The sequence below is a fragment of the Trachemys scripta genome, chromosome 10 (genome assembly GCF_013100865.1).
Source record: "Trachemys scripta elegans isolate TJP31775 chromosome 10, CAS_Tse_1.0, whole genome shotgun sequence".
In the NCBI taxonomy this organism is placed as follows: Eukaryota; Metazoa; Chordata; order Testudines; family Emydidae; genus Trachemys; species Trachemys scripta.
This window is the reverse complement of record NC_048307.1, coordinates 23,069,749-23,092,182: the sequence shown is the minus strand read 5'-3', so window position 1 is coordinate 23,092,182 and position 22,434 is coordinate 23,069,749. Positions and strand designations below refer to the sequence as shown.

The 22,434-nt window shown below is 41.7% G+C and overlaps 1 protein-coding gene across 12 annotated transcripts in view; it reads left to right on the top strand.

Moving 5' to 3' along the window:
• The window catches only part of CLEC16A (C-type lectin domain containing 16A), a 186,191-nt gene that overhangs the window by 124,894 nt on the left and 38,863 nt on the right, over window positions 1-22,434 (top strand). For all 12 annotated transcript variants that reach the window (XM_034783355.1, XM_034783345.1, XM_034783346.1 and 9 more), the window contains 3 exons: window positions 6,853-7,004; window positions 9,096-9,300; window positions 10,636-10,803. In XM_034783355.1, coding sequence (XP_034639246.1) covers window positions 6,853-7,004; window positions 9,096-9,300; window positions 10,636-10,803 — 525 coding nt within the window. The remainder of the gene's footprint in view (window positions 1-6,852; window positions 7,005-9,095; window positions 9,301-10,635; window positions 10,804-22,434) is intronic.

Here is a 22,434-nt window from a genome sequence, read left to right as displayed (position 1 = left end):
AGTAGCAACTATAGACAAGATATTGGCATGATAGCTTCAGTTATTGCTACTCTTATGAAGTTGCCCTGTCGGTATTGCAGCCATGTGAAAATTTAAACACCAGTTCAGTGTAGACTGTGTTATTGAAATATCTGACTATAAAAGGCTGACAGGCTGTGGCAGTTTGGAGCATACAAACATTCTGTTCCTTTCAAATCAAAGAACATGATGTGGTCTAGTAGCATATTTTATAAATTGTTCAAGAAATCTAATTTTTATTTAAACCACTTATTGGCTCAACCTCAACAGGAGAGTGCATCCTTTTTAGCATGCGGTAAAGAGTAAGAGTACAAAAGTATTCTAAATGCTTTCCTGAGATGACCAATTTCAGTTTCAAAACAAGACCAACAATGTACCAGTGTATTTGCATCTCGGTGAAAATATTGCTAACTTCCTTTCTCTATGTAGATACCATGAAATAGGCTGTTGGTGATTTGAGAATCTACCGCTCTTGATAAATTCTCAGAGGCAACATACCAGAGACTAGGAAACCTTGGAGATAACCGAACCTAGCTGGGGGATGTCTGATGGGGCTGATAAGAGAACACAATCATATTTTAGTTTGATAGTATTTTTCTAAAAAAATCAATACTTTTTCAGAGTTTTATCCAAAACCTGTAATAAAATATTAAGGGCCAGATTAAAAAGAAATGCTGTTCAGTTTTCCTATTGCTGAATCTTGATATGGGCTCCAAAACCATATTTATTAGCTTGTGTGTGTCTTACTGTCATTGTACTTCATTCTCCAGGGCTGCCTACTCCACTCCTTTTTCAAGAAAGATTTTATTTAGAACATGTACAGCATTGTCAACAGCAGTACATGCTTCTCTATGCTGTCCTGCCAAAGTTGAAACTGCCAACAAGCATTTGTCATGATGGTAGCTCTTGTGAGGGGTGGGAGTGTGTATTCAGTAACCAACTTTCTTGACATAGGGCCCATTTCTCCCCAGCTCCCAATAATCAATTTGATCACTATTTACTTGTGCTACTTTGAAATAGGTGGTTTAGAGTAGTTCTCAACTGATATTTCTCAGTTAACAGCATCATAAAGCCTGGAATATTTCTTTAAAACCTAAAGCAATGAAAATCTCTGTCCTATACACCCTTTTTCCTATCAAGGTCAAGTATTCTGCCAGCCTCTCAAAACATACACAAATTTATATGGGCTTATCGATAGGAAAATTCATAGATGTAATAAATTTCAGTTTAAGGCCAGAAGAGACTATTATATCATTTAGTCAGATCTATATACCCCTGTATTGAGCCCAGTGTCTGTGTAGTAAATCATATCAATCCTCTGGACCCTAAACTGTTATGCGCTGCAGCAGAGACTGATGTGCCACCAAAGTTCGAGGTTCCTGAAAAGGCAGGGAATTGACTAGGAGTGAGATGTTAGCAAGTTCTCTACACCCCAGGTGGTAGAGGAAGGAAAAAATTCCAAAGGTCACAACCAAACTGGCCTAAGGGAAAATTCCCTGCTCACCCCAAATTTGGTGATTAATTGGACTCTAAGCACATGAGCAATACATACCAGTGAGGTATGTGAGAAGATTCTCTGAACCAACTCAGAGCCCTGGCCTACCATGTCTGGTGTCCGATCACCAGCTGTGGACAATATCTGATGTTTCAGAGAAAAGCAAACATCCCCCTTCCTTCCAAATATCTGGCCAATCATTCATGGGGAGGAGGAGTCCTTCCTGATCTTTGCAGATAGCCATCTGAAGTCCTGAACCATGAGATTTGATTAGTCATTGTCTTAATGCAGAGCTGCAACCATTATGAGCATGTTGAGGCAATGTAGGCAGTCCTGTTCTCCCCGGGCCTATGACGGCAGAGGATAAACAGGGAGACTCATATTCCATTAGAATAAAGATTATTCATAGAGTATAAAGCCAGAAGGGACCATTGCTATCATGCAGACTAACCTCCTGTATAACACAGGTCATAGAACTACCTTGAATTAACTTGTGACTGAACTAGAGCATATATTTTAGAAAAACATCCTACGTTGAGGTAACATAACCTCCTTACTTCTACTCAAGATTCCCCTGTTTCTACATCCAAGGATCACATTAGCCCTTCTGGCTACTGAGCGCTCATGTTCAGCTGATTATCCTTTGACCCAAGTCCTTTTCAGGGTCTCTTCTTTCCAGGATAGAGTCCCCCGTCCTATAAGTATGCCCTGCACTCTGTTCCTAGATGTTTGGCAATATAAAAATAAATATTGTTTGGTTGTACTTAGTTTACCACTCCCCCAAAATTTGTGTCATCTGCCAACTTCATTGCAATTGGCTTCTTCCAGGTCACTGATAAAAATGTTATATACCACAAGACCAAGAACCAATTTTTGCAGGGTCCCCAAGAAACATACCTGCTTGATCCCCTCATTTACAATTACAATTTGAGACTTAAATGTTAGTGAATTTTAATCAATTTAATGTGTGCTTTGTTAATTTTGTATAATTCTAATTTCTTAGTCAAAATGTTTTGCTGTACAAAGTCAAATGTCATACCAAAGTCTACGTATGCAACATCAAGACTATTAGCTTTATCACCCAATCTATTAATCTCATCTAAAAAAAATTCTGATTAGCTTGATGAGATCTATTTTCCATAAACTCATGTTGAATAGCATTAATTATAGTACCCACTTTTAATTCTTAATTCTAGTATCAGCTTTTCCATTATTTTGCCTGGGATCAGTGTTAGACTGACTGGTCTATAACTGCCCAGGTTATCCAGTTTTTCTCTCTAAATATTGGCACAACATTAGCTTCCAGTTCTCTGAAGTCTGGACTGAACTTCCCCAGTGTTGTAAAACTTATTGAAAATCAGCAGTAGTGGTCCAGAGTGCTCCTTGGCTAGCTCTTTTAAAATCTTGGATGCAGGTTAGCTGGACCTGCTGATTTGAGTGTGTCTAACTTTAATAGCTGCTGTATCAGATCTTTGAGTTACTACTGGAATGGAAAGTATTTCATCATGATATGAATGCATTATCTAGCCTTTTTCCCAAGCACAAAACAGAAATATTTATTGAATGCCTTTGTCTTTTGGCAGGGGCAGGGCCGGCTTTAGCAAGTGCGGGGCCCAATTCCTGGGGCGGCACTTCGGATTGCCGGCTGGGGGTGGGGAGGCCGCGGGGCTTGCCGCGCTCCAGCCGGGGCTGCGGGGCTTGCCGAGCTCTGGCCGGCAGTCCGTCCAGGGTCGCAGAGCTGCGGGGCTGCCGTGCTCCAGCCGGAGCTCCAGCCAAGAGAGAGAGGCTGCGGGGCTTGCCGCGCTCCGCTGGAGCTCCAGCCGGGGCCACAGGGCTTGCCGCGCTCTATCTGGAGCTCTAGCCAGGAGAGCGGGGCCGCAGGGCTTGCCGCACTCTAGCCGGGGTCACGGGGTAACAGTTTTATCATTGCAATCTAGTAAAGGACTAATACCATTGTTGGGATTCTGTTTGTTCATAACATACTTCCTATCCTTAACTCTGCTGGCCATGGAATTATCCTTGTCCTTTTGTTTCACTTATCAGTTTTCTACAATTCCTAGCTTCTTATAACTGACACATTTTTTATTATTTTATAATATATGTAAAGGGCTTTTGAGAACTTTTTACTTCAAATTAAGGGTCACCAATCTGGAAATGTTGAGCACTGGCCCAGAAGGTTGAGTCATTAGTCAAATCTGACCCATTATCTTGTACCTTGGATAGTTATAAGAAAAAGAATAAGACACTGTTGTATGCATAAAACCACTGTAATACCTCTGTTTTACTTTGAAGCTAAAAATACAAGGTAACTAGATTAAAACTAAGGTTATCAATAATTTTAGACTTTAGCTATGGGGTCTCAGTTTCACAGCACTAATAAAAGTACCAAAATCATCTGGGAGTATACTTTATGAAATTATCTTAATGTCTCATGTAACTGGAACTTCTTGAGCATAGAGAGCTTTTCAGTTATATGTTCTATTGCTTCAACTTAAGTACGATCACATCCATAAGTACATTATCTGTCTCATTTTAATTTTTCAGCCACTTCATGTACTTGGCTTAATGCATGTCAGAAGTGAAAATCAAATAGATTTTTTTAGTTTTTAAAATAAGACTAACACTCATACTGTTCTAATTGTTCAAGTTTCCAAATGCTGTACATGTTGTGATGTGGTGGTGTTCTCTAACATACATTGAGGGACAAGATATTAGTGGGAAAGAACCACGAGACCATTTCATTTCTCTTCAAATGCAGAAATAATCAGAGATAGAGGGAGAATGAAATGACTTGTGTGTACTCTGTTATCTTGGAGTTCAGCTACTGAAACTAGGGGGACTGCTTAAACTTACTGTAATATTATCTCCCATTTACCAGGAATTGTTCTTGAATTCCTTGGGGATGGCTATAAATGCATTTTGAACAATTATTTCAGTACTGTTTTAGAGTAAATTTTTCAAAAGCTCCTAAAGTCACTAGATCCCATTTTCAAAAGGGACATATGGAAGCTTTCGAAAATGTTATCATTAATCTTGACATTTATCTAGATTTGTGAATTCCACGTTGCAGTGTTTTGGTTTTAGACAGTATGCTCAATATGCTAATTCACACCAGACATCTACAGTTACATAGTAATCATCTGTACTCTGCAACCTTTCTCCTAGTCATTTGTCTAGTAGTTCTGATTCTCTGGACAGCCCATGGAATGAAACTGTGCTTATTAGTACCCTCACCCCTGTTTTGTTTTGTTTTGTTATTGCAATCATGTTGCATGTGTTGCTGGCACACTAAAGAGATGCAGGATGCTTCTTGAGATGTTAGAATGGGGCCACTAATATATTATTAACAACGTTTTGAACTTTACTTTTATTAATAAAATGAAACAAATTATAATTAGTCCAAAATGTAAGTACATCTGACCTCAGTGATTGCTATATTTGGGATCAGGAAGGAATTTTCTCCCAGGTCAAATTGGTAGAGACCCTGGAGGATTTCACCTTCCTCTGTCGTCTGGGTCACTTATAGGTTTAAACTAGTGTAAATGGTGGATGATCTGTAACTTCAGGTCTTTAAATCATGATTTGAGGACTTCAGTAACTCAGCCGGAAGTTAGGGGGTCTATTATGGGAGAGGTGGGTGAGGTTCTGTGGTCTGCAATGTGTAGGAGATCAGATTAGATTGATGGTCCCTTCTGACCTTAAAGTCTATGAGTCTATGAGAATCTGTGTCAAGATACTGCCATAGAGTTTCAAAGAGCCAAAAAAAACAAAATGTAGACACTGAATTGTGAGTGACAATATGGCTCCCTTTTGATAGAAATAAATTAGCTACCTAGATTAGAAACCAGTGTTTTGTGGTGAAAGACACTTTTCTTTTGTTACTGTAAACCCTGTCCTTATCAAACCAATTTCAGCATATTTGTGAATTATCTGAAAAAATATGAGGTTTGGGGGGAAAAGTAGCAAGAGACTACAGAATGGAAAAAGAAAACAGCACATCCAGAAAGTGAGAAAAGTTAGTCTCTACAGCAGGGGTGGGCAAACTATGGCCTGTGGGCCACATCCAGCTTGTCAGACCTTTTAATCCAGCCCTCAGCTCCAGCCAGGGAGCAGGGTTGGGAGCTAGCCCCACTCCACGCAGCTCCCGGGAAGCAGCTGGTCTGACCCCCCCCCCCCCCCCCCCCTAGGTAGTATGCAGAGGCACAGCCAGGCAGCTCTGTGTGCTGCCCAGTCTACAGGTGCCACCCCCAGAGCTCCCATTGGCCACAGCTCCTGGCCAATGGGAGCTGCAGGGGCGGCACCTGCAAACGGTAGTGCACTCAGACCCACCTGGCCGTGGCTCTACTTAGAAGCCGGAGGCGGGACATGCTTCTGGGAGCTGCTTGAGGTAAGCACCTCCCGGACCCCCCCCGAACCCCCCCATACCCCAATCCTCTCCCCCACCCCTGATCTCCCTCCTGCCCTCTGCACCCTTCAATCCCAGCCCAGAGCCCCCTCTGTACCCCAAACTCCTCACCTCCCCCCCGTGCCCCAACAGTCTGCCCCAGCCCTGATCCCCCTCCCACCCTCCGAACCCCTCAGTCGAAGCCTGAAGTACCCTCCTGCATCCCAAACCCCTCATCACCCGCCCCACCCCGCACCTCAATCCCCAGCCCGGAGCCCCCTCCCTTACCCTGAACTCCTCATTTCTGGCCCCACCCCAGAGCCCACACCCCTGACACACTCCTCCCCCCAATTTCTTGAGCATTCATGGCCCACCATACCATTTCCATACCCCGACATGGCCCTCAGGCCAAAAAATTTGCCCACCTCTGCTCTACAGGCTAGTCTCTTCAACAACTGATGCCAGTGGTGTGGTCTCTCACCATGGTAACTGGTGGGAGTGGGAGGAAAACTGGAAGGGGTACTTGGATAAACAAACAAGCAATTGCAAAAACAAATAAATTCATAGCTTTGAGTTCAGAGCTATCTCAGCAATCCTGAAGAGGTTGATATCAGCACTAACTTGTTTAAGTTCAGCCCTAAAATAATGTTGAGTGTAACAAAAAAGCCTGGTAAACTAAAACCCTGAACCAGTTAAATAACACATTGTGTTTGTATTCAAAGCATTCTTGACCAAATAAGTCCTCATCCAATATATATCAGGAATTAATTGTGAATGAGCATGATAAAATGACTCTGAATGTGAAGAGGAAACCACTATCTGAAATGTGCCAAGATAACTTAGGTTTCTAATGCAAAGCATATTCCTTGGAAAATATTGAAATTCCTAACAAAATAAGCTTTTGCAGAAGTTAACTGTGATAGCTGCCTATCTTAACTATTTTTTTTCTCTTTAGATAACAGCGATTTAATTGCTTGTACAGTGATTACAAAAGACGGAGGTCAAGTTCAGAGATTTCTGGCTGTGGATATTTACCAGATGAGTTTAGTTGAGCCAGATGTTGCCAGACTGGGCTGGGGAGTAGTTAAATTTGCGGGCCTTTTGCAGGTAAGATATCTGTTAACCTGGGGATTTGTTTTCCAGCTGAAAAGTCAACTAATGTAAAAAAAAGTATAATCAAATTTAGTATTGGTTTTACCAGTGTATGTTTTAGATCAAGAGCATACCTCCCTATTTTCTGTGTACTTCGTATCCTTTCTAATTCTGTCTTCTGTTAAATTGCTTTATGCTGTCTCCAGCTTTCCAAAGAAGTTCTTTAAAAGTTCACTAGCAGGACACTAGCAAATGAAGTAACTTCTTCATACAGGCCCTGCTTCAAGAAGGTATCTCTATTCATCAGAGCACTGACGTCAATAGCACTTAAAAACATGCTTAAAGTTAAATCTCTTCTGAATCAGAGCAATAGGGAACAGATCTTATCATACTCGTGAAGAAAAGGAAAGGTGGCTTCTCATCACAAATTAAACCGTGTTTTTAAACTCTGAAATACTTAAATATGAATTCCAGGATCTGCTATATTTAGTACACTTAATAAAGAAAATAAAAACTAAAATGTGCCCTGAAAATTGAGAGAGAGAGAGAGTGTGTGTGTGTGTGTGTGTGTGTGTGTGTTTGCATATGCATACAAGCACACAATACATCTGGGTATATACTGGGTGGGGGTGTCCCTCTGGAAGATATTTTATTTACTGTGTATTAGGATTTGTTGTGGAATATTATGAAATCTTTTATTCTACAAAATTGCCTAGAACAGTGGTCACCAACTGGCAAATAGCGATCGACTGGTTGATCCTGGAGCCTCCGCCAGTTGATCGTGATTTCCGGTCCCTAAAAGTCCGGCAGCGCAGCAGGGCTAACGCAGGCTCCCTGCCTGTCCTGGCCATGCGCTGCTCCCGGAAGTGGCCAGCACATCCCTGAAGCCCCAAGGGAATGGGCAGCGGGCAGGGTTCTCCGCGTGCTGCTCCTGCCTGCAAGCACTGCATCCGCAGCTCCCATTGGCCGGGAACGGGGACCTGCAGCTAATGGGAGCTGCAGGGGCGATGCCTGCAGAGAGGGGCAGTGCGCAGAGCCACATGCACCCCTCCCCCAGGGACCGAAGGGGCGTGATGGCCACTTCTGGGAATGGTGCGGAGCTGGGGCAGGCACGGAGCCCGCCTTAGCCCTGCTGCGCCACCGACCAGGAGCCGCCTAAGGTAAGTGTTGCCCGCCAAGAGCCTGCACCCCAACCCCTGAGCCCCCTCCCAGAGCCAGCACCCTATATCTCCTCCTGTACCCTAAATCCCCTCCCACACCACTGCTCCAGTCATGAGCCCCCTCCTGGAGCTAGCACCCGTACTCCCTCCTGCACCCCAACACTCTGCCCCAGCCCGGAGCCCCCTCCTGCACCTCTGCCCAAGGCTCAGCCGGGAGCCTCCTCCTACACTACGAACCCCTCGGCTCCAACCAAAGCCCGCACCCTTTCCTGAACCCCAACCCCCTGCCCCAGCCCTGTGAAAATGAGTGAGGGTGGGAGAGAGCAAGCAATGGAGGGAGGGGGAATGGAGTGAGCAGGACGGGGCCTCAGTGAAGGGGCGGGGTAGATCCTGGGTTGCACTTAAATTCAAAAATTGATGGTGTGCATAATAAGGTTGGAGACCACTGACCTAGAATGTTACAATGAAGAAAGCAAGTATAGATAATTCTGGAGTCTGGTCCTTTGAATTGTTACCCGAGAAAAATGGGATTTCTGCATCTTTCAGTATAGTTTATAATTCTTCATTTAGTCCAACTGCTTTAGTACCCAATTCAAATTGCTTGGTATTCCAGCTGCATCAGAATGTAAACATATATAAATGAGTTGCTCAGCAGTAGTATCTGTTTATTATGTTATGCCAAGCTCAATAGTCGGGTTTCTAGAAAATTTAGAGAGAGAACTACTCTTTCACAGTCAAACCACTTAACTGAATTTTTGCCTGACTTAGCCCTGTTGGGTTTACATCACAAAAAATTTGTACTAATGGTGTGTGTGTGTGTGGTTTTTTTAAACCAGTACCTCATCTCTGATTTCTTATAATGATGTATTGTTCATATCTAATTTAAAATATTCACAATGAACAACTCAATTTCTTTCACCGCTAATTGTATTCCATTTCTTTATAGGATATGCAGGTAACTGGAGTAGAAGATGACAGCAGAGCTCTGAATATAATAATTCACAAACCTGCATCTAGTCCGCATTCTAAGCCCTTCCCCATTCTCCAAGCCACATTTATTTTTTCTGATCACATTCGCTGTATCATTGCGAAGCAGCGTTTGGCAAAGGGCCGCATCCAAGCTCGACGTATGAAAATGCAGAGAATTGCGGGTAAGCAGATGCCTTAAAATGTTTCTCTTTGAAGTGGGAAACATGTCTCATGACAATTCAGTGTAAGATCTGCTCTTGTGTGTCGTCTAAAGCATCTGAAATACTGCATCCCAGGAGAGGGATCTTGAAACCAGTGTCCAGTTTCTAAACAATAGATCTTAACAATATCTTCCCGTTATAGCAAAATGCATATTCATATATGATGTCTGCCCCAGCCTGGAGGAGGAGAGGGAGAGTGAATGAACCACATGTTAGTGTTGCCCAATTCACTAATGGCAGGTACTCCGATACTATGCTGATAAGGGCAGTATGAGAAGCTACATAGAATAGAATGTCAGCAGTTAAAATTTCTGAACTTTTATGCGTTAAGAGATGTAGGAAGGAGGGTTACCTATGTAGATGGTTATCCATCAGGTAGGGATTGAATGTATAATAGCTAAGGCCTAAATCAATGCAGCACATGGTGAGGATTGGAACTAATCAGCTGAGTGAATGTATTAGGGGTGAGTGAATGGAAGAGGTTGGAATATACAGGGAAAAGGGATGGGCAAGTGAGAAAGGAGACTGAACATCGTAGTTATTGATTATTGGAGAGCATCAATCACTGTCTGGAATATCTGCTAACATGAAACAGAATGTATAAAGAAAATCTGGAGTAGTATTAAAATTAGCGACTCAACTTCAACTGAGAATTATTCAGTCTAGAGTTTTAAAATGAGTTTCTAATGTTTTAATGCTATGTGAAATATACTTATGCTTTGGTCCTGTGAATTATAATTGTGCAGTCTAATTCTTTGGTCTTCTTGATTTCTGGTATCTAAATTGAGAGTAAGTTAAGATCTTACATAGAAGTAGACCTAAAATAGTGTGTGTAGTCATGCAGACTGCAGATACTTGCTTACCTAAAGCAGATTACCTGTCTCCAAATGGCTTAGCCTCCTGCCGTGTACAAACTTAACTAATGAATGACCTTGTTGATGGATATTTCTTACTACGATACAAAGTTTTGAAATGGCTTGCTCCATCACGTTTATGTAATGGAGACGTACTGCAAAAGGCCTGTTTCCTCCCTTAATAAATATGGTGGTTTCCCTGTATATACATGAAAGGGAGTGCAGTTTGCAGTCACTTGTTGCCTTTTCCTCCCTATAATTACAGGGCAAAACAAGCAGCAAGCTATTTTTATTCAGAAGATGCAAGTATGAGCAAGTTATGTAGATTGATCTAAACTAGGTTTGTCCCAAGGTGCTGGGCAAGTTGGCCATTTTGTAATTATCCCATTAGATCGCCTTTTATAGATTTTTATTAACAAAAAATCAATTTGTTTAAATGTAGCTCTCCTGGATCTTCCTGTCCAGCCTTCAACTGAAGTGATGGGTTTTGGACACAGCTCTGCAGCTGCATCACAGCACCTGCCATTTAGATTTTACGACCAGTCACGGCGTGGCAGCTGTGACCCTACTGTACAGCGATCGGTTTTCGCATCTGTGGACAAAGTCCCAGGTAAGACAGAACTTCTGATGAAGCAAGCTGCTGCTCCACGTCAGTCAAATATGTGAAACATGTGGCACAGCCTTTGCCTCTTGAACTTTTTGAGCAAAACCTCAACCCTCACCAGAAATGTGTTTTTCTTTCAATATTATTCTTTTTAAACTATCTTGTTCTATTATACGTAACCTATCAAGAAGTGAAACCATTCTATTTTCAGATGTTAAATACAAGTAAGTTGTTTCTCTGAACCTAGGTCAGTGTGTCTCCTTAAATAAGATATATCTAATGGTTGGTATTTTGCCATCTGTCTTGTTTTCAGATTATAAATAGGTCTGTTCAAAAATTTCTTAGAATTACAACCTTGAAACTTCTTAGAAACACTCAAAATGTTGCTAATCAAGTTGTGGTAGTTTCATCAGTGGTACAAAATGACTAGTTCAGCAAGGTGTGGTTACCCAAAAACACTGATTCTAAGGAAAAGATGACTGCACATTTTAATGCTAATGTTCTGTGGTGTAAGCTTAAGATAGGTAAGATCCAAGCCTTTCAAAGCTCCGTTTCTAAAAATGCAAAGCCTTTCAAAGCTCAGTTTCTAAAAGTTGGTTTACAAGTTTGAGGCTGATTAGCCCAAATATTAGTAAATATATTGTAGAAAATGCTCTTGAAAGTGACAGAGAAGCACAAGCTAACCTGATAAGTCTCTCCACCTCCAACTTGTGATGTGAAGGTGCTTGTGCAGATGGGTATGTACTGGATACCTGAATAATTAGTTACAAAGTAGCAGCCGTGTTAGTCTGTATCTGCAAAAAAGAACAGAAGTACTCCTGTTCTTTCTGTGAATAATTAGTGCTATCTGGTACTTATACGAACGCTTTTTATATAGTTTATAATAGTATCATATGGTCCTAAATTAGTTGCTTTTTTTTATAATGCAGTAGAAATGTCTGTCAAATGGCTATTGGTACAACTTTAAAATAAGTTAAAATTGCTTGGTGACAAGTATTTGGCCTCCAGTTCCAAATGATTCAAAGCTCACTGTGTCACTGGGAACAGTAGATAGAAAAAATTGGGCTAAACTCAAATGTAGAGATCGAAAGCTTCTGAGCACAGATACACTCCAGGATGAGTCTCTAGGACAAGTTGTTTAGTTAAGCAATATGTCATAACAGGAGGTGAATAAGTAGCTTCTTGGTGCATGCCTCAGTTGTGTTGTGAACAAGATGCCAAAGGTACCGTCTTCAAGTACCAAAGTAGTATACTAAGTCTTCTAGTACACACCCTGTCAGGTATTACTGCTGTTGGAGTATGGGTCACTTAATGTCACATGTTTTTCAAAAATCACATATCTTGTTCACTCTCAAGAGCTCCTTGTGATACAGAGGTTATAAATAGCTTTTCTCAACTATTATGTTTACTTCAGAGCCTGCCTATTGCACTCACCAGGTGTCTTCTGGGAAGGCGTTGGATAACAGAGTTTCTTCAGCTGCCCAGAATGGTTGGTGGGACTTAAAGCTAGCGTGAGGTGGATGAGTGTGAGGTGGATGAGCGAGAGCTTTCTTGTACCTGTGCAAGATAGCCATCTTTTGACAGATGGTTGGAGGAAGGATGTTTGTGAGGACTGGAAGCCAAGGCAGTAGAGTGGACTTCAGATTCATAGCTGGATATCAGTGAGGTCCATGTGTGACCTTCTTCCCCAAACAAGTGTGCAGTATTTGGCCGTGCAATAAATTAAAGCCACTTTTGCCATTTGTAGCGCAACACCAGCTAGAACCTGCTAGCTTTTGGATGATATTGATGCAACTAACAGAGAATTGAAACAATCAACCCTTGTTAATATGCTGGTGAGAGGACCAGTAAGGGTGTAACCAATGCAGATTATGCTGCTAGGTTACTGTTCGCCTACCACATCTGAGTCAAGACTTCCATGCGAAAGGTGTGGTCAGAAAAGATGCCAAGATTCTGAAGGAGAGTAATCTCCTCTGAGTAGGTTCACTGAGTAAGATCGTTGTTATAAATTATCTCCCCAAGTAACAGTACTTCTGCAATGAGGGCAAGATAATCAATGCAAGTGGCTGACAGTATTGTCAGGCATTCCTAATAAATAGTTATAATTGGTAGTGACTGGACACTGTTTTATTGTGTGTGTGTGTGTGTGTGTGTGTGTGTGTGTGTGTGTGTGTGCAAAAATGGAAAAAAGCATTAACATTTAACATGGTGTCAAGTGTGCAAAATCAAACACTCAAGACAGGAAATTTAAAATATTAAAGTTGCTTCCATGCAGTTCACTTGGCCATGGTGTACATTCTAAATGTTTTATGGGTGTTCATTACAATAGTCAATGATACAACGGGGATCGTCTTTTCAAAAAGCAGTGGATATAACACAGTATTAAAAATGCTACAATAAGTGTATTATGGCCAAGTTAAAGTTATTGGAATTGCACGCTTCTCTTAGGGTTATAAGGCTAATGGTTTAATCTGACTTTTTCGGGGAGGAAATGAGCACCCATAGCTCCCATTGACTTCAGTAGAAACTGTGAGCGCTCATCTTTAGTGACTGACTGAAATGGAAGTTTAGAAATAAAGCAGTTGAGTTATATTGTCCCTGTACTAGTCATTTTCTACTGTTGTATGTTTCAGTGCTATTAGAAACTGATATTCAGTACATGTGTGCTGGTTGAGGCAGCAAAGTTCTCTTTATATTTTTAGAGAACACAAGACTTGCCTCTTCTTTCAGACATGGATTCACAGAGTAAAATAGGCACACATTCTTATAAATATTCCTAGAATAGTAAACAGTTCCTTAGAAGAGCCAAGTGTTGTTATGCGTAACACTGAGAGTTAAGTAATCTGCAGAAAATATGAAGCAATATGGTGTGGTGTTGCAGCATAGATTTTTAACAACAGTTAAATAGTCTAAATTAACATACTTCAGCTATTCCAGAAATATTTTTCCAAAATAACTAAAGGCACCAGTGTACAGGAAAATTCAGTTTATTATGTCTGCCTATTGTATGCCACCCATTCCATGTTCTCTACCATTAGTGCTACACAGCTAACATAGCTATTGTAAAGGAGTTAACATCTCCTGTGCCTCACATATAAGCAAAATTGTCAACAAGGTTCTCATTGCGGAATCTGTATTGCTTGATGTTATTTTTGTTAAGATGATCAGTGGGAAAATGGCTAATGGCATTTGAATGATTATGATTAGGCTATATAAATATATACACCTCTACCCTGATATAACATGAATTCGGATATAATGCGGTAAAGCACGCTCCGGGGGGAGGGGCGGGACTGCGCACTCCGATAGAGTTCGATATAACGCGGTTTCACCTATAACGTGGTAAGATTTTTTGGCTCCTGAGGACAGCGTTATATCGGGGTAGAGGGGTGTGTGTGTGTGTGTGTGTGTGTGTGTGCACCCTTCTCAGAGCTACTATTTAAAGCAGTCTGCAGATTTCACTGCATGAGTTACATTGTTCACTTTTTGAAGGGGTTCTTTAGCCCCTGCAATTGTGAAGACCTAAATTTTAGATGAAAACTTGAATTTTCAAGCACAATTAGGAGGCAACTTTAAAAAGAGCAGTTGAGACTATGTGTGTCACATTGTGTGTACACAGTTTATGTACATTATATAATTACCTTATCTGAATAAGTCTTCTGTTCCAACTCTTGCTCTTACTGTTTTATGGAGCAACGTTAAAGTTGCTTAAACAGTGTGTGTGGCAATGGTAGTTTGAAAGAAAAGGTACACGAAGGAGTACTGAAATGTGACAAGGATGCAATGTACTATAATGATGCCAACTCTTATTATTGTGTTTGACATGTGTATTACTCAAATATATATTGAAAGGTTTTTCCCAACACACATGATTCACTTGATGAATGGAGCATGTTTTATCAGAGAGGAATAAGAACAAAATAATTCTGGGAAAGTGTTACTCAGTTGTCACAGGTTGTGGCCACTAATGTGCTAGGAGGGGTTTCTGGGAGTATGTTAAAATTTCTTCACCAAACTGTAGAGAACTTTGAGATCCTTTCAATGGCTGTCATGTTCATCACCTTCCTGGATACTGCTATATCATTCCTGCCAGAAATGCTGTATCCTTGGAGCTCATAATAGTACTTTTGAAGAGCACATTCTTTTGTGGAGAGGACCCGACTTCCTCAAAAGGGGAATTTACTTTATAAACATTTCCTTGTGGAATATTTCCCAACGGAAATATCACTTAATTTGCCTACCAGTCTCCTAATTTCAGATTACACCAGTTGAACACTGAACTATATATTCAATATATCTTACAGGAAGGAATCTTGAATATTTCCAACATAATGCTCTTTAATCTGTTTTACCAAGTGGTGCCACTTCCCTACTTGCGTATGGTTTAGAAGGACTTTTCTTTACATAAGAAAACAATAGATTTCTCTGTCCTCTCATCCTCTTCAGCGTTGTATATACCCCTTGTATATGGGGCTTAGCACAGACTAATGGGAAGAGCTTGTGGAAAGCCTCTGAAGAATATTAGCTGTGCATTGCTGGTCATGGCCCTTTCTCATTTCAAAATCTGAAAAAAAAAAATTCTGTACCACTCCAGGTTAAGATTCTTTTATGAAGATTTTAGCTAAGAGTTCTATACGTTAGTCGAGGAGCTGCTGGAAAGCAAAGCAAGGTAATCTGAACAAAAAATTATTATTTCAGCTCTACGTGAATGAGACCTTTTGAAATTTGTGAAGAAAATGTTTCCAGTCTTATTAGATTTGCATTAAATAAATGAAGTGTGTAAATGCAACATAGGAGAGGGTAGGGCAATTGTCTATGGTATTGTAATGAGGCGGTGTGGTGCCCCGGAGAGAGACGAGTCCCTCCGAACACCAGAGTGGGCGGAGCCAGGGAGCTCTGAGCCCACCCCCCAAAAGGTCAGGCGTGGGACTGGAAGTATAAAGGCCTGACCCCAGAGCTCACTGAGGGAGCAGCTGCCAGAGAGGCCAGACGCCTCCATCCTAGCTCGTAATTGGGAAACCCCAGCGGCCTGCGGTAAACCCAAGGACTGGTCCGACCTGCCCCTCGCCAGCTACTAGGAAGAGTTGCTGAGTCTGCCCCTCGCCAGCTAGCCTGAGGAACCCGTGGTGCTGAATCCCCTTGAGGACACCACCCTGATCCAGGTACCTCAAGAGGGGGAGTCTGGAAGTAGCCTGGGAGCAGCTGACTCTAGTCTGGCTACAGCACTGCCAGAGCCCATGTCAGTGTGTTGCAGCCAGGATCCCCACTGACTCAGCAGCAGGTCTTCTGCCGCTGCTAGGGCCCCGGGCTGGGATGCAGTGGAGTGGGAGGGCCTGCATCCACCCTGCCACCCAACTCCTGGGTGGCAGTCTCCCCCATTCCAAGGCCCTTCGGAGCCAAGGGCCTGGGCTTATTATTATATACTGTTGTTGCTCAGCCCCTGCCTGGGTGCCTGACTCACCATCGCCCCACCCTGACCTAGGGCCTGGGCTTACTGTGTTTTTCTTCTCTCACAAAGGCCGCAGAGGAAGACTCCCGCGGCTGAACTAATTCCCCACAAGACATCTTCCTGAATTTAGTGAGGTGGTGTGGTTCCCCGCTGCCCCGGAGAGAGAGACAAGCCCCAGCTAACCTCTCTACAGGTGTACAAAGGGACATGATCTAGAACAAATAGGATGAAATTAAGAAAAGGATAATTTAGGCCAAATAACTGGAATATCATTTTACAGTTTATTAGCTGTTGTAATCTGTGTATGTGGTGGAAATCTCATCGCTTCAGTCATTGAAACTGGACTGCACAGACACTGAAAACATTCAGTAGATTCATGGATTCCAATGCCAGCAGGGACTATTGTGATTCTAGCACTGGCAGGGGCTGGGCTAGATGATCAAGGCAGCTTTATTCCTACTTAGTGTCTGGCATCTGTGAACTCTGTAATGTTCTATTGTAACGTGTAAATCAGAAAAAGACACATGTTTTAATTTGAAGGATTCCCGGGTTCCAGGATAACCAAAACACCTATTGGGTCTTTGGAGTTGGGTGAGATCTTTCACTTTAGAATTAAAAATTACAACGTAAAGGAATTCAAATTGGTATAAGCCACAGCTCCCACAGACATACCTGCCATTAATAAGAATCCTACTAAATCAGCTATTCAGCTCTGAAATATGCATAAAGTATGAGAATAGGAGACTGCAGATTGAATGTCAGTGTCTAAACTCTAATCTGATTAGATACTGTATGTGACAGTCTGAAATCCTGCCATTAATGAAAGATTGCAGAGGATGGGGAGTGGCATCAAGGATTTAGGTACTAAGTCTCTAATAAAACTTTTTAAAATTAAGGGAAGGTGATGACATCTGTCCCTCTTTAGGGGGGCGGGTTGGAGAAGGTAAAACCATAGCACAGCTGGGATAAATGAAGCCTTGTTCATAACACTACTTTGGTTCAGTAATATTTTTGTTAGGGATGGCAGGTGACTTGTGGACAAGGATAGTTTTGTAGTCTTTTCCTCTGCACTGGGCAAAGGGATCTGTTTACCTAAATCATTGATTAGTGACTTGATTTGTCTGAGGTGCTGACCATCTGTACCTCCCACTGACTTCAGTGGGGGTTTTGAGCACTCAGTACTCCTGATCTGTTTGACCTGGACTATGGAACTCCTGGGATACTCCAGACCTTCATGCTGATCACCACCCACTTTACTAATTATCTACTGAGCACTGCAGCAAAGTGACAGATCTGCTGTACTTTAAGACCAGCTTTCTGTTTAAAGCTCAACTCTTCTAAGTGCTCTAAAATCTACAGTTACTTGTCTTGTCTTGTAATTTGGTGTGCCTCATGATGACATGCGGTTCTGCTAGTGATCCAAATTTGGGCCCACTTGACCAAGGGGGACTTGCAATACCCCAGACCTTCATTCTCATCACCACCCACTGTCTTAACAGCACGTTCAAGGTAACTTTCTACAGCTCTGGGGTCAGGCCTTTATACTTCGTCCTATGCCTGACCCTCTGTTTAGTTTGGATATCAGATAAATACACTGAAGCATTTACTTCAAGAAAATATAGGTCAGCAGTGGTTTTATAACATCTGAAGGGCTGTTTGCACTTAAGGGATTGTACTTTACTTTTTCTTCCTGTTACAAAATATGTATTAATGGCTCCAAGCAATGAATGCTTAAAGCTGAGTTGTTTCTCATTAAACAAAATGAACTGCTGATTTAAAAAATGATACTTTACTTAACATTTTCCTTAGCTCCTGTTCCATAAGCTCCCACAATGGAATTGTGGGAAAATCAAAACATGGATAAGTTCCAATTGGAGAAATGCTGTGGAGATGGCTAAATTTGTCCCTTCCTTGTTTCATAGCTCACTGAATAGCACAGTGAATGGTAGACCACAAGCAAGTTTAAACAAACCTAAATCGCTCCCATTCTCTGGGGGGAAAAAACCCAATGCAAGTACTATCTCAACCTGCTATGGAAATAATCACTATAGGGGATATAGAGGCTTTTGGCAAGTCTAAGTGCAAGTCTAATTTGAAAAACTGACATGTTCACACATTCTTACTCTATAGATATGTTCCATGTTGTAGTCAGTCATACCTGCAGACTTTAATGACAAGATATTATTGCTTTTTACTCCTGTTAACACTGCAGGGCCAGAACAGTAATGAGGAAAGGACTGGATTCTATTTCTTCTTGTTGACTGTCAACAGTAGTGTTTGAAACGTAATCAGTTAGATCTATGCAAACTTATTAAGGGAAGCGGGGTAGGATCGGTGTATCTAAGCATGGAGTTTGAAGGCATTAGGATTGCACAAGTGTTACTGCCTAAGGTGGACTGCAGAACATTAATTACTGTTAATGTGTGAAAATGAAAGAGATCATCTGAACTCTTAAGGCGTAGCATTGAATTTATAGGAGTCACAGTTGGAAAAAATCTGGTTTGGTAAAAAACTAAATGTGTTTGAGGTGGAAATAATGGATCCCCACAATGGCATACGTTAAATGGTCACTTTTCTAAAAAGAACTACACTTCTAAATAACACATTAAGGGAAAGAATTTTGGACTCCTATAATGTGTGCTGATGCTTTTAAATATCTGTATGTCATTTATTTCCATTAGAGCTCCTCCACTCCAGTTCAGTTGCATTGTTTGAATTTCTTTGGCTTTACAGAGCAAGCTCCTCTCCAAATGGCAGAAAAATGTTTGGCAGATTGTAGCACTTAGTGCCCTCTTCACATCATCCATCCGTCTTATAGAGGGATAGCGAGGGAGCAGGGGCTATCAGGAATACAAAGGGCAGCATAGTTCCTGGGGAGAACGTGCTGTGAGGAGCATAAGATGATGTGGTGAGTAGCTAGGGTTCCTTCACAGGTGTTTTAGGGTCCTCTGGGTCCACAGTAGAGTTCCCTGTGTACCCACAAGCTTAGAAGTTTTTCCCCACAGTAGTCATTTGGATTGGCCTTCCTAATTATCTACATTGAGTATTATAGCAGAGCAACAGTTCTGCTGTAGTTAAAGTTAAGACCAGCTTTCTGTTTAAAGCACAACTCTTCTAAGTGCTCTAAAATCAACACCTTGAAATTTGGGCGTAATGAGGACATGGGGTTCTGCTAGTGATCCAGATTTGGGGCCACTTGACTAAGGAGAGACTGAGATAAAAATGAGGGTGCAGATCGTCACACCAGGGTCTCCGGCAGTTTAGGATTACACCAACAGAGTGCTTGGCACCTGGCAGCTCTTTGGGGAAAATCAAATTAAAACCTTATTTGAAAAAGATTTTTCTTCTCCAGTTAGGCTCGACACAAGCCTCACGTGCTTATTCTTGCTCCTAATAGATTGCATTGAGTGTGCATAGACAGGAGTTAGCAGCCGTGCTATGTTATATTTTTAGTAAGGCATGCAATTCTACACATGAATTAGGTGGTTCAATATGTCATCCTTTGTGCAGCATTACCTTGTATACATGCAAGGTCAAACTGTGTGGAGGACACCATTTTGTTCTACAAAATGGCATCCTCCGTGTGCATTTGGGGGCCAGATAGAATTGTCCCATGGGCTGGACCAATGGGCATACAATTCATGGTTTGCATACATAGACAGCACACTATTGGTTAGCAGGATTGTTAGTCTTTGAAATTTCACACCAGCTGGATACCTCAAGAGGATAAGCAGTTGTTCTTTGAACCCAACTCCCCCAGCTAGTGTCCGTTCAAGTCCCACCTTGGACAGAATACAGGAAATGGTTGGGAGGCATATTGCTAAAATCTGTCTCTGTCAGGGTGGCTTTCTGTTTTGGGGGAAGTAATCAAAATATTTTGTTTAAAAATAAATAAAAAGATAGATGAATGCTTGTTGGCAAGGGAGGTTCATTTTAGGGGATGGAGGAGTTGAAGGAATAGGGGTGAGAGGGGCTTGGGACTGCATTGAGGGGGGAGAGGATAGATGGAGATAGGTGGTAAGGGAGGTGATAAGGGTTGGGAGCTAAAGAGGGAGAGGGTAGGTCACTGGGAGAGGAAGTGGGGAAAATAGGGGCAAGGGCACCTGTCAGTCTCAGGTTCTCCTCTTCTCTGTGTGACAGGATCTGGGGGGGGGGGGGGGTGTCTCCCTATACCATGTGACTGGGATCTGGGTGTCTCTACCCCCTTTTTGTGAGCCAGGTTCTGGGGGCCTTGCCATTCTGGGGAAGGATCACCTTCTTTGAGCGATGCCTCATAATGCCCAGCAGACATACTCGCACTCTGCCTTTTCACATCAGAGCTACCTATACTTTCCATACACTCAAAAATGGAGCCTATGCCCCCAGCAGAATCCCACACTTGTAAAATTAACAACCACTTCATACCTTTTTACTTCATACCTTCACATTTGCACACAGGATGCCACCTAAACCTATACTGTTCCCTGCCCATCTTTAAATACACAGACTGATCTTGCATTGCACCTCACTACCGATGGTACCCATGGCAATAAGACCCCAGGGCCCTACCACTGACATAATCTACACAATTCTGTATTGAGATAATGCAGACTCGAACCTCAGAGTACATATGCTTCTCTTTCCTTGAATAACATATATGGAGGGACTGAGAGCCAGATCTCCTCATATCAAAATCATAACTTATTCGTCCACTGTTCAGTACAGCTGTACTTAACATAGTGAATGCAGCTGGAATGCTTGCAGCTAATTCCCAGTGGCTATTGCCAGCTCCCGGGGGTCAGAAATAAGGTTCTGTGGGGTGTTTACATTAACTCTGAATTTCTGAAGTTTGAGTTTTGCTGAACTTGATGTTCAGGAAGGACACAAGCTATCAATGGACAGCCTAAACTCTGTTAATGAACTTTTTTGCCCTTTAATCATTCTGAATAGGAAGCTTGCAAAATGCTTGTTAAACAATTCCTACTAGGAAATATGTCACTGCCAGATAATCAAAGTTGCAATGCATTGTGAAGTATGTATTTAGCAACAGTTCCAAATGTTTCATGGCAGGCCCTGCTTTTGCTCACTTTGAATAGCTCTTTGATGGATTTCATGATGGCAAATACATGAAGTAAAATTACAGTTCTATGTAATTTTTTTAATGTATACTTTTTGGAATGCTACTTTATGAAAAAAGAAATTAAAGTATTGTACACAAAGGGTGGCACTTTCAAAGTCATCGTGACTTAGGAACATGAGTCCTGTTGACTTTCAGTAGGACTTGGGCTCCTCAATTCTTGGTTAAGATGAAATTCCAGAGTTTAGCTATTTGAGTATATCCAATACTTCTGTGCCTTCTGTGCCTTTTATTACTTTTAGACACCAACATCAGTTAACCATGAGTGCACCTAATTTTCAATCTCATCTCTACATTTTCCCTGCATTTGTGGGACATTTTAAATATAAGATCATCAGTTATGTAATCTAGTTTTTGCTATTTACCCCACGTTTTAGTTGTTAAAACCTATATAGCACCTTTCATTGGGGGTTTTGAAGTACTTTGTAAACATGTGAGGGAGGTAAAGATTACGACCCAGATTCAACCCAGAGGACTCAAGCATGTGCTTTGCTGAATAAGGAAGTAGAATTGAAAATCTGAAGTGCTCAAAAATTGAGCTAGGCCACAAAAATAATGAGATTTTAAAACCCCTTTTTCATTTGCCTTTTGATTTGTGAGCACTTGGGTCTCATTTTCTGGCTTTTCTTCACACCCATGAAGGCTAGAAACCTTTTTATTTTATTTTATTTTATTTTATTTTAATGACAGCAGAGATTGTTGTCGCATTGCAGGACTCCAGAAGTTTGGGGAAAACACCAGATATCATGAGACTTGTGATAGAATTTCAACAGCTGGCAGGACAGGGGATGGGATTATCATGTGTTTAAGTGCTTTGTTGAATCAGGACCTATATCCCTGTGCATGTCACTAAAAACCTAGCCACTACCAGCTGCTAAAACTAATATTTCCACAAAATATTTGGAAAACTATACTTTGGTTGGAATTGAACTTTTGTTGGAATTGCAACTTCATACATACAGTGGCACATTTTTCTCTTCAATGAATTTGTTCATCTTGTGTTCAAGTAGTTATGTCCACTTTTTGATTGCAGACAGTGTCTTTTTAATGCACACTGAAAATAATTTATTGG